General features: G+C 36.2%; 1 protein-coding gene across 1 annotated transcript in view; it reads left to right on the top strand.

Annotated features, from left to right (window-relative positions):
* Positions 1-12,701, top strand: part of LOC123549890 (5-oxoprolinase-like) — a 58,097-nt gene that overhangs the window by 1,182 nt on the left and 44,214 nt on the right. Inside the window, exon 2 of the mRNA XM_053546508.1 lies at positions 12,358-12,559. Coding sequence (XP_053402483.1) covers positions 12,395-12,559 — 165 coding nt within the window. The 5' untranslated portion in view covers positions 12,358-12,394. The remainder of the gene's footprint in view (positions 1-12,357; positions 12,560-12,701) is intronic.

Genomic DNA, 12,701 nt, shown 5'->3' with positions numbered 1-12,701 from the left:
TTTCGTGTTAGTTAATACGGTGAAACGACCAGTAAGAACAGTCACGCATATATTTTAGTTGCCTTTAGATAATTACGCCACCCGAGAACACTCGCACTGCTTACCTTGAAATGTTCTTGTTTTCTCGTGGTGGGTGGGGAGTGAATGCGTTTCATTCCTGTAGTTTTTTATTATATAGAAAGGGGGTCTTTTTTCATATACAGACTTTTCGTGATTTTTGGATAGAATTTCAGGCTCCTGTGGGATTACACAACAGATTTTCAGGTTTTTTGTTTTGTGTGCGGAAGTGACCTCAGCTAATTCCATTTTTTCTGCTACACGTATTTGATTTGTTTTAATATATGACTTACTGATCTATTACTTCAGTTGATGAAAACCTGAGTTTGAATATATATTTCCCTTTAGGCGTAAAAAATAAAAGTTGTTTGTTTCCGGTGACCCGACCTACCCTATTTTTTTACCACCGACCCTAAACTTTTTTAGTAGTAAAATCGGGCCGCATATTTTTGCAAATAAGTATATTATTATTTTTATAGCTCTTTGCACGAATGGACTACTCCACCGATCGGGCGAGTGGTTTTTTCTTGGTAACTTTACCAAATTGAGAAATTACATCAGGCAAAATTACCTGGATTGACTGGAATTTACCCGCGAATCGTAAAAATATCAAAACGTCGTGCTGGTAATTTTCCATTCCACAAGCACGTGCGCCCTATCGTAATATCTAATTTACATCGCGGTTACTTTTGACACAAAAAACGCGCATAGTGCAGTCATTTTTTAATATAATCGCTTCAAATTTTCAACACCGCTTGAGAACTAATACAGTTTGAGTTCTATAACAATTTTAATAAGATATCCACAGGAATGTAGGCAAAATTCTTTAAAAACGATCAAATTTTCATATAATGTTTTGTAAAATTTCTAACAGCGCGATCTTGATTATTTACTTCTTTCTTAAAGTAAATAAACGGTACATACTATGGTAATAAAATTCAGACTTTTGACCAATGTACAAAAAACACAATTAAAAAATCTTAAAAAATGAAAAAGCGGCAGCAATTTAAATACATGGAGTAAAACGATTTTTGGCAAACAGATTTCTGTTAGCACGGCAGAATAGGTTACGTGACCTCGTGAACGTAAATAGAAATGTGGTTTTAAAATAAAGCAGTATGATGTTGTTGCGGATTTTAATAAGTTTTAAATTATTCATTGTACATGTATTTTTTGACACAACACTTTGTTAGATATTTTTTTCAAACAATAATGTAAAATTCCTTGAGGGCAAATAGGTCACAGAGGTAGGCTATCCACTATCATCGTTCATGGTTTGACACATTTACATGTCAGTTTATTCGGGATATTGCACATTCGCTTTAAAAAAAAGATAAAGAAAAAACTTTTTTATTGATTTCTTCTCAACAATTTAAGGAATCGAGAAAGTACGATTAGACAGTGATGTGTCACATGGCGCGAAAACATGACGTAATGCCATGACAATCTCGGGCAACTATACCGCTTTGATCTCCACTTCAGATGCCATAATAACCGACACACTTCTTTTAGCTCTTTGAGGGGGTGTTAATTGATGATGAAAACAAGGGTAATTACTTAGTTTATCATCAGAATAATTACCGATAATTGTTAATTTTTTTTTTCACTTTCAACACGGGTCGACGTCGGGTGGATGATGATTATTGTGTCCATATTTTGGGACACATTACAAAATAATTATTTTTCGGGATAACAGATTGCTCGTCTTCCATTTTTAATTATTTTAGAAATAAGCCCTGTTTCTTATGACGTTTGGAGGTCCACTAAAGTCTGAGCAGGTCTACTAGATTTCAGCAGTTGGTGGACCTGCTGAAAAAAGTTAAGGTCGAGGCCTGCAGAGGCTTGAAAAGTCAGGTTTTAGATGGGATTTATAGTAGTAGTAAGACGTTGAACAACCACTTGCAGCTTTAATAATTCACAATTTGGGCATACCAGTCAAAACTTCATTGTCTGGCATTTCCAGTTAATCCAGAATTTTAGATTGGGGTAGGGGGTGATGGTATTAATCTCAATGCAGATCAAAGATGCAAATCATATTCCTGGCCAGTGTGCTTTTACTTGGTTTTAGTTTGAAATATAAATGTTGGTTGTTGAATAATATTCAATATTAAAATTATATTATTTAAAGAGAGAATCCACAGCAAGATTTCATTCAAGTTTCACGTTTTATTAAATATAAACCATGTTCTCTGCAAGTAATTGCCAACTTCTCCACATGAATTAGCGGCAGAGAATGAATGATATAGGACACAACGATCCTGTGACCACTTGATCCGTAGATCGTCTGCTCTACCTTGAGCTAATCGGATGGGCTTATAAATCTGGAAATGAAAAAAAAACAAATACAAAACGCAAACATGTAAAGCAAATATTTATTTCATAATATTTAAATACACAGTCAAATGGCATTTTATATTGCTAAAACATCATCAAAGTCATTGTACATCCGGGTGTAAATCAAACATAACAATAGGATGCATGTTTATAAGGTTTATAATCTCCCTGTTTGAAACTACAATAATGTTAGGTTAAAAAAAAAAAATGCAATTTAAACGGAGAGAAAATGTGTAGGCGGCCAGGTAGCTCAGTCAGTAGAGCATTGAAATGGTACTCCAAGGCCCTGGGGTCGAGTCCAGGTCTTGCTGTACATTTTTCTCAACCTGTGACACTTCGTTATAAAACAGACTGACAAAGGAAAGAGCATTTCTTTTTAGGTACATTATACTGTGATCATTGTGAAGTAGTTAAACATTTTAGATTTCTAGAATTGTTTGGCATTATCTAGTTACTGTTTCCTGTATGGAGTGTGGTGTGAAAATACTTACAATAGTGTATCTCCCTTATCTTACACCTTCGATACATTTAAAGGCGGATTCATAGCCAGATAATTCCAATAGTTTCTTTGTATGTGTATCTTTAGAACTTAATGGGGGCCTCCATGGCTGAGCGGTTAAGGTCGCTGACTTTAAATCACTTGTCCCTCATCGATGTGGGTTTGAGCCTCACTTGGGGCATTGAATTCTTCATGTGAGTAAGCCATCCAGCTGGCTTACTGAAGGTCTGTGGTTCTACCCAGGTGCCCGCTTGTGGAAGAAATTTGTTCAAGCAAGCAACTTAACTCAGGTGAGCGATATAGGGCCATCATGGCACCCTTGTTTACTTAGTTGTGATCATGCCTTTAGTATCATGTGCTCTTGTTCTGCATATTGTTTTGATAAAAGATGCGCTGATTGCAGGATATTCACTTTGTGTATACTTTTCCCATGTTAATAAGTTTTGCTGCACAAATTTGCAAATAGAGCTGTGAACTTCCAATGTTCAACTTGCTGTGAACATCCCCACTAACAATTTACTACTAATCTGCAAAGAAAAATGCTTTGAACATGCCTCAAACATTAAGCCAAGCATCACCTAACCAGAAACTAGCAGAAATATTGGCAAAAACAAGTAAATTATTAGGAATTATGAACACAGATTTATTCAAGAAACTAAACACTGACAGATTCAGATTACCAATGTTTCAACTTTTGCATACATTGGTACATGGTGCATTTCGATTTTTAGCTCATCTGATTTTTTGAAAAAAAATGTTGAGTTATTGTCATCACTTGAGCGGTTGTCGGCGTTGCCTGGTTAAGTTTTATGTTTAGGTCAGCTTTTCTCCTAAACTATCAAAGCTATTGCTTTGAAACTTGGAATACCTGTTCACCATCATAAGCTGACCCTGTATAGCAAGAAACAGAACTCCATCTTTCTTTTTGCAAGATTTATGGCCCCTTTTGTACTTAGAAAATATCAGATTTCTTGGTTAAGTTTTATGTTTAGGTCAACTTTTCTCCTAAACTATCAAAGCTATTGCTTTGAAACTTAGAATACTTGTTCACCATCATAAGCAGACCCTGTACATCAAGAAGCATAACTCCATCTTGCTTTTTGCAAGAATTATTGCCCCTTTTGGACTTAGAAAATCAGTTTTCTTGGTTAAGTTTTATGTTTAAGTCAGCTTTTCTCCTAAACTATCAAAGCTATTGCTTTAAAACTTGCAACTCTTGTTCACCATCATAAGCTGACCCTGTACAGCAAGAAACATAACTCCATCCTGCTTTTTGCAAGATTTATGGCCCCTTTTGGACTTAGAAAATATCAGATTTCTTGGTTAAGTTTTATGTTTAGGTCAACCTTTTCTCTTAAACTATCAAAGCTATTGCTTTGAAACTTGCAACACTTGTTCACCATCATAAGCTGACCCTGTACAGCAAGCAACATAACTCCATCCTGCTTTTTGCAATAATTATTGCCCCTTTTGGACTTAGAAAATCATTTTCTTGGTTGAGTATTATGTTTAAGTCAACTTTTCTCATAAACTATCAAGGCTATTGCTTTAAAACTTGCAACAGTTTTTCACCATCATAAGTTGACACTGTACATCAAGAAACATAACTCTATCCTGCTTTTTGCAAGAATGATGGCCCTTTTTAGACTTAGAAAATCATGGGTAGGACAATATTTCTATTATACAAAAAAAATCAGATGAGCGTCAGCACCCGCAAGGCGGTGCTCTTGTTAAATATATTTAATAAAATATTACTAATATCCATAGGAATTGTTTTTCATAGCTTTTAATATCACTCTTTGCGATAACTTTTCGGCCCAGGCCTTTGCGACGTTTCGGCCCAGTTTCCTGGGGCGAAACGTCGTCGCAAAGGTTGAATTTTAAAAGTAAGATATATATATGTATTTTACATTTTACTGCAATTTAAATAGTTCAATCACAGTGCATTGTAATTATTTCATCATGTGACATTTTTTCTTCATATTGCTTTCATTCATGACTAAAACTTCTGGAAAATCTCTCATACTGTCAAATTAATTGATCTACATTTACCAGGCAAAATCAAACAGTTAACCAAAAGAACAATCTTCAAAGTTTTTCTTCGCAAATAAGCTGTGATTATTAGTCATATTTTTTTAAGATATAATTATGCAACACAAACTTTTAAGCACTTTATTGTGTATTTTTCACTTAAGTAATAGGGACCATATTTGTGGTCTAGCAGCGTGAAATTTCACGCACAACTTCACATGCTATATAACAGTCCTAAAATGCTTTATGACTAGGTCAAGTACATTTTGAGATACATGGGACACAAACTTTTATGCCCTTAATGCATATCTTTGACTAAGTCGAAGGCCATAACTCTAGTCTGCCTGAATGAAATCTCTAACAAAACTCCAGGTGCACAGCTTTACACGATGAATGTCTCATAATCCTAGGTCAAATACCTTTTTAGAATCTCAGATACATGCAGCACAAACTGATTGGCTCATTTTATGCGTATTATACACTATGTCAAGGGCCATAATTGTGGTCTGGCTTTATGAGATCTTAATCAAACCCCAGATGCACAACTTCACATGCTGAATAGCAATCTTGTGAGGTTTGGTGACTCTTGGTCAAATACTTTTTGAGACAAACGGACAGGTGGACTGACAGACAGACAGACATTTTTACATGTTTTATCCTAATAGACTCAGACCCCTGCTATGATTCTGCAGATGTTATTAACATAATAAAACATGTGTTGCCCCCATGCTGATAAAATTTCAGTATAAATAAAATTGACATATTAAAAATAATAGTGTTTTATATAATAAAGTTATGACAGTCCTTTTAAGGGAACTGTCTAAAAACAGACTGCAGGTATTATATTTTTTCTTTTCTGCTAGAAGTGAAAATAAAAGACAAAAACAAAGACATGTTTGTGTAAAAGTGAAACAAAATCACCTGGTTTCTTCCATTGAGAAGATATTGTTCATTTCATTTCATACCATATATGAGGGTCCTGCAAAAGGTCTGTCATTGGGTTCAGATTTCTTAAGTGCTATGTTTTATCAAAATTATTTTTATTACAAACCAAAGTATTTCCCCTTTACCAAAACACATTTTTGTAACATTTTTACCCAATTGTAAAAAGCAGGTAAATAGTCTTCTTTTGGTATCTGTTTGAGCACTGATAAATGGTGCTGCCAAGAGAACTTCTGGACTTATATTCCTTTTGAGAAAGCATTTTCTTAAGCCTTGGAAATGAAAGAAAGTCACAGGGACTCAAGTGAGGTGAATAAGATGCCATTGGATGGTTTACAACTTCCACCTTTTCAGAAGTCAAAAAAGACTTTACATCCTTGCACGTGTGAGAGGAGTCGTTGTCATGTATAAGATGGACCCCTGACCATTCTTTGCTTGGACATATCTTTTAATATTGTAAAACTTCTTCACTCTCTTCAGTACAGAGTTCTTGTGGAATCGTCCAGTGACTGGATGACCAGATGGACAAGGCACTTGAATGACTGGCCAGCTAGAATTGAAGAAAATTGCATACAATATCTTTTTCAAACTTGTTGTTCTCTTGGCAATACGGGGAGGGTTGTTCTTTTAGCTCACCTGTCACAAAGTGACAAGGTGAGGTATTGTGACTGCTTGATGTGCGTCGTCAGTGGTGCGTCAACAATTTCTAAAAAAATCTACTTGAAAGCCACTAGGCAAAATTACACCAAACTTCACAGGAGTGATCCTTGGGTGGCCCCCTTTCAAAATTGTTCAAAGAATTCAATTCCATGCAGAACTCTGGTTGCCCTGGCAACCAAAAGGAAAAACTTTAAAAATCTTCTTGTCAAAAACTACAGGGCCTAGGGCTTTGATATCTGGTGTGTAGCATCATCTAGTGGTCCTTTACCAAAATCAATGTTGGGCGGTTAAAATCGCCCCCGGTTTTAACCGGTTAAAACCGCCCCGGTCAATACTCCTTGAAGTGGTCAATACCGGTCAATACTGGTCGATTGGTCAATACTGGTCAATTAGTCAATACTGACTGTTAAGATATTTTGCAGACTTAATGAACAATTTAAATAATGACTGTTAAGAGCATTTGTGGCTTGGTGAGGGTGTTTGCATGCATTATATTTAGTTAAAGCAACCAAATTAATACTCCCAAGTTAGTCAGAAGTGGTAAGTTTGTCAGTACTGGTTGATAATGGTCATTAAATTTAAACTGCTAATTTAACTGAACTTCATTAATTTTGTAGAAAGTATTTCGTAAACTGTAGCAGTTAAGTGTTTGAATTACAAGTGATAAATCTTAAATTATTTTTTCTGGTATATAATTCAATGAAAACTTGCTGTGAACAACTGGACCCTTTCATGGAAGTGGTTTAATTGTGTTTTGATAGCAAGTGTCACATTTCTAATTGACACTATGTCTAACAATAGACAATAGAGTATAATTTTTGCAGGCCTTTCTATCTAGTCACTAATTAGCTGTCATAATCAATAACCCCATTGTATTGATGAGGTGCTTGAACATGGTAACTTTATCTAAAAAAATTAGTTATGCAATAAAAGTATTCTAATGACCAATATTTACCACTATAATTGGTCCAAAATTGTTCAAATTATCCCCCTAGGGTCAAAGTTGGGCCCGCCCCGGGGGTCACATGGTTTATATAGACTTGTATAGGGAAAACTTTGAAAATCTTCTTGTACAAAACCACGTGGCCTAGGGCTTTGATATTTGGTATGTAGCATCATCTAGTGGTCCTCTACCAAGATTATTCAAATTATCCCCCTAGGTTCAAATATGGCCCTGCCCCGGGGGTCACATGGTTTATATAGACTTATATGGGGAAAACTTTGAAAATCTTCTTGTACAAAACTACATGGCCTAGGGCTTTGATATTTGGTATGTTAAAGCATCATCTAGTGGTCGTCTACCAAGATTGTTCAAAATATATTCCCCTAGGGTCAAATATGGCCCCGCCCCGGGGGTTCCAAGTTTTACATAGACTTATATAGGAAAAAGCTTTAAAAATCTTCTTGTCTGAAACCATATGACCTAGGCTTTTGATATTTGGTATGATGCATTGTCTAGTAGTCCTCTACCAAAATTTTTCAAATTATGCCCCTGGGGTTAAAAGAGGCCATGCCCTGGGGTCACTTAGTTATTATCTGAGTTATATAGGAAAAATACTTAAAAAATCATCTGATCCTGTTTCCAAGACTGTTTAATTATAATTACCTGATGACCCCAAGTAATATGATGTCACTTGATGTGACCTTGACCTACTGACCTACTTTCTTGTTTTTTAAGATATAGCCTTGAAATTTTGATGACATACTCAGTTTTGCACACAAGTCGTAAAACTGAATTTCATTGACCATGAATGTGACCTACTGACTTTCTTAATATTTTATCATCCATTTGACATTTGAAACATGTAGCTCATATTACTCAGGTGAGCGATCCAGGGTCATCATGACCCTCTTGTTAATCTTTTTGCTTCCATTGCTTAATAGCAGCCCTCCTCTGTGGCTCAAACATGGCCACCCAGGTTTCCTCATCTGTTAACAAGTTAGAAATAACCCAACTATCACACTGTCTAAAAAATGTGTTTCAAAAGTTCCCAGGCATTTAAGGCCTTGTTTCTTTTGCTTCTCAGTGAGCAAATGAGGTACCCACCTAGCCCAAATGCTTTTTGTGCCCCCCCCCCCCCCATGAGTGGTGGGGGCATATAGATTTGCTCTTGTCCATCCATCCGTCCTCTGTCCTTCCGAGAATGTGTCACGCCTAGCTCCAAAAGTATTTGACGTAGAGTCACAAAGCTTTACAGGAATGTTGGTCAGCATGTGTAGTTGTGCACCTGGGATTCGCGTCTGGATTCATTCAGTCTTGCTGGAGTTATGGCACCTGACTTTGTAAAAATTGGTCATTTTAGTGTTGTGTCATGCCTAGCTCCAAAAGTATTTGATGTAGAGTCACAAAACTTTACAGGAATGTTGGTCAGCATGTGTAGTTGTGCACCTTGGGTTTCGCGTCCGGATTCTTTCAGTCATGTGGGAGTTATGGCCCCTGACTTAGTAAAAAAATTGTCATTTTAAGGTTGTGTCGCGCGTAGCTCCAAAAGTATTTGACCTAGAGTAACCAAAGTTTACAAGAATGTTGGTCAGCATATGCAGTTGTGCACCTGAGATTGTAGGAGTTATGGCCCCTGACTTATTTTGTTTTTTAAGTTTTTTTATTACACAAGACCAGACTTCTTGTCCAGACTTACTAAAAAAAAAAACGTTATTGAAACATGTAAATACAAAATGTACTTGACCTAGAATCATAAAACATTAGAGGATTGTTTTATAGCCTGTGAAGTGTTCTTTAAAGGGTTTTACTCAGCTAGGTCAGAGTTATGGCTAACTAAGTGAAAAATACACATAAGGTTCTTAAAAGTTTGTGTTGCAAACATCTTAAAAATTATTTAACCTGAGTCATAAAACCATGTTACAGTGGCAGGAAGTGCGGGGGGGGGGGGGGGGGGGGGCGCACCTGTGTACATTGCCTTCTGATATGCCAGTACAACTGGCTATATCTTTCACCGACAACTGCGCATCCTGTTCGACCACAGCTTTTACAGCAGCGAAGTTAGCCTTGATAACAGAGGTTTTAGCCCTACCAGAATGGGTATCATCTTTGACAAATAATTTACCAGCCTTAAAAGCTTTAACCCCCTTATAAACTGTGTGCATTGAAATGGCCTGAGGTCCATCAAATATCTGCTTTGAATCTATATCATGCCTATAATGCGGCATATGGTATAGCTACGAATATCAGTCTTTTCGTCCATTTTACAATGTGGCAAGTAAATTGCGGTCAGTGTATATGCATATTGGCCATCTGAAAAGCAATTTGTATATATCGTAAGCCATTCAAGTGCAATGAAATGTTTTAAAAAATACCTTGGATAAAACTACAGAAGCCCATTAATGACGGAACTTCTTGCAGGACCCTCATACTACATGTATTAAACAAAACATATAACTTGTCTCACAATTTTAAATTGTGTATTTCATGTACAAGTATAATTAACATTTCTATTAGGCATAAGTTTAATTACATACAATTTCATCATTATCATTTCCTATCTGGCTTAGAATCTGTAGAGTGAGCATAGTTTGTCATGAATTTATTTTCAGAATTCATTCTTGCTGTCTTTTGCAAACAGTATGGCTCTTTTAATGAAAAACTTGCAGGAAAAAACATTATTAACAAAAAATTTAATCAGCTATGAGGTACAAATTCTGTGAAGCTGAAGCAACAAATAAAATTCTTGAATCTTCCCTAGTTGTCTAATGACAGTTTCGCAAGTTTTCTTGACAGTTACACCAGTCTTGACAGGTATGCATGTGCACAAGTTTTTCTTGATAGTTATACATTCAAGCTTCGTCGTGACAATAAACACTTTGTATTGGCAGAAACACAAGTTGTCTTGACAGTAGAACAAGTACTCACGTGTTTGTCTTGAAAGTTACAAAAGTTGTCTTGACAGTGACACAATTTGTCTTGACACTTACGTAAGTTTTCTTGACAGTTACCTAAGATATCTTGACAGTTACCTAAGTTATCTTGATAATTACCTAAGTTGTCTTGATAGTTGACAGTTACTCAAGTTGTCTTGACAGTAGCACAAGTTCACTGTTGTCTTGACAGTTACCTAAGGCTAAGTTATATTGATACTTACATAAGTTGTCTTGACAGTTACTCAAGTTGTCTTGATAGTTACCAAAGTTGTCTTGAGTCTTTACAGTTACCCAAGTTTTTTTGACAGTTACCCAAGTTGTGTTGACAGTTATGCAAGTTATGCTGAAAGTTCTGAATAAGTTTTGCCCAGAGTGATATCAGTTTTCCTATTACACGCTTTTGAAGGTTACATGAAACAAAATTTTATTTTTTTTGGTGTCATGGAGCCCCATGTGGTTCTTGGACGATCTGTGTATGAAAAAAATTGGAACCACTGTCTTACCCTTGCATGATCGTAAGAAGCGACTAACAGGGTCTTAACACTTGGTTTTGCTGTAACTCTGTGATTCCAGCAGGTATGCAAATTTTGATTCCATACCTCATGTTTTTATTTTGAGGTAAATGAGATGTGGAACCAAAATTTGTAGTCCTGTTTGGCGCCATATAACCTATACTGTGTTGGTGCGCCATAAAACTCAAATAAATAAATAGATAAATAAATAATTTGGTGTCATGGATTAAGTCAACAGAAATATCCACAAAAGTATATGGTTTCACAGTTTATTGTGTATTGGTAATCAGTAATGTAAAACCAGTATAAATCCCGCACGATAACTCCAACGATAACATGTTTGATAATCACGATTTTTCTTCATTAAAACGTTTCGATACAGAAAATATTTTTGTATAACATTACAGTATGCACTTAACTTCTGTCATTGGCAACCATTTTGAGTTCAATGCATGAGAACGATAACAATCAAACAATGATATAAACATGCTGTGGTTTAAATTATCATGCAGGAGTAGTTAAGTATTGAAAGAATTGATAGCTTTGTCAAGGTTTAACTGTTCAGGTACGCAAACATAATATTCTGAATAAAAAACAGCACAGAAAAAGGAAGTTGTATGATAGCAGATATATAAAGAGTTCTCAGTTGTTTAATTGGTGGAATGATGACATAAATTGGAATTTATATACATTTTACTTGTTAGGATTTTTCTCATGGATTGATGTTAAGTCAGCCTGTCTCATTTTTGAGCCAACGTTTTTGACTTAAAATAATTTTCTTGCATTAAAACGTGACCCCACTTTTCTATTGATTTTTATTCAGCGCTGAGAATGTTCTTTAAGAAAATTTAAGTTACTGACACTGAAAAAGGGGTTCTAGTGTGTTTGGTGGCCTGTTGCATTTTCTCAGTTTGTATAAAAAAGCAATTTCATGCATTTATGCCTTTAAATCTGAACAACAGCTTTGATTATATGGCAGTTTTATAGCTTTGGAGGAATATTCATTTCCTGGACCGTCTGCCCCTCCCCCTCCATCTACCTCTGCATCTGCCCCTCCCTGTGCATCTACCCATCCACTTTCATCTGCCCCCCTTCCCATTCAGCTACTCTCCCGCTCCATCTACCCTCCCATTCCGACTACCCCTCCCTCTCCATTTACCCCTTTAAGCGTTTGGGGTCAATGCTTCCACAAGCCATCAGTGTAGCAATAAATAGGTCACACTGACTCACATGAAGATCATCTTACCACTTGATTAAAATTTAGATATTTAAATAGATTAATGGGAAATTTGATGTGTTGATGTGTTTTTATTGCCTCTCAAAATCACAGTATTAGTAGCTTAGCCACAAAATGTTTATACATTGTATGTTTTCAAGTTGCAGCTAACAGAGTTATAATTTATGCTGCAGATGTGCCACTATAAGTGTGTAATTTTCATTTTTCAGACTGGTTTAGACCAAAAACTTGATTGATCTTTGAAAAATGTCTGAAGGTAAATTGCGGTTTGCGATAGATCGTGGTGGGACGTTCACTGACATATGGGCTCAATGCCCCTCAGGCAAAGTCACTGTGATGAAGCTATTGTCAGAGGACCCACAAAATTATAGAGATGCCCCCAGGGAGGGTATCAGAAGGATACTAGAACAAGTAAGATCTATTGTTACATTGGAACCCTTCTAAGTGGAACGTCCCTGGGATTAGAGGATTGTTAAAATTACTATTCCCCTCCTTCCTTTAGAGAAGAGTGTTGTATTGTTTTGCTCATGTTAGTTGGTCAAGGTCACACTGA

This window comes from Mercenaria mercenaria, chromosome 6, assembly GCF_021730395.1.
Source record: "Mercenaria mercenaria strain notata chromosome 6, MADL_Memer_1, whole genome shotgun sequence".
NCBI classification, from domain to species: domain Eukaryota; kingdom Metazoa; phylum Mollusca; class Bivalvia; order Venerida; family Veneridae; genus Mercenaria; species Mercenaria mercenaria.
The sequence above is the reverse complement of the archived record's forward strand: the minus strand, read 5'-3'. Positions and strand labels throughout refer to the sequence as shown.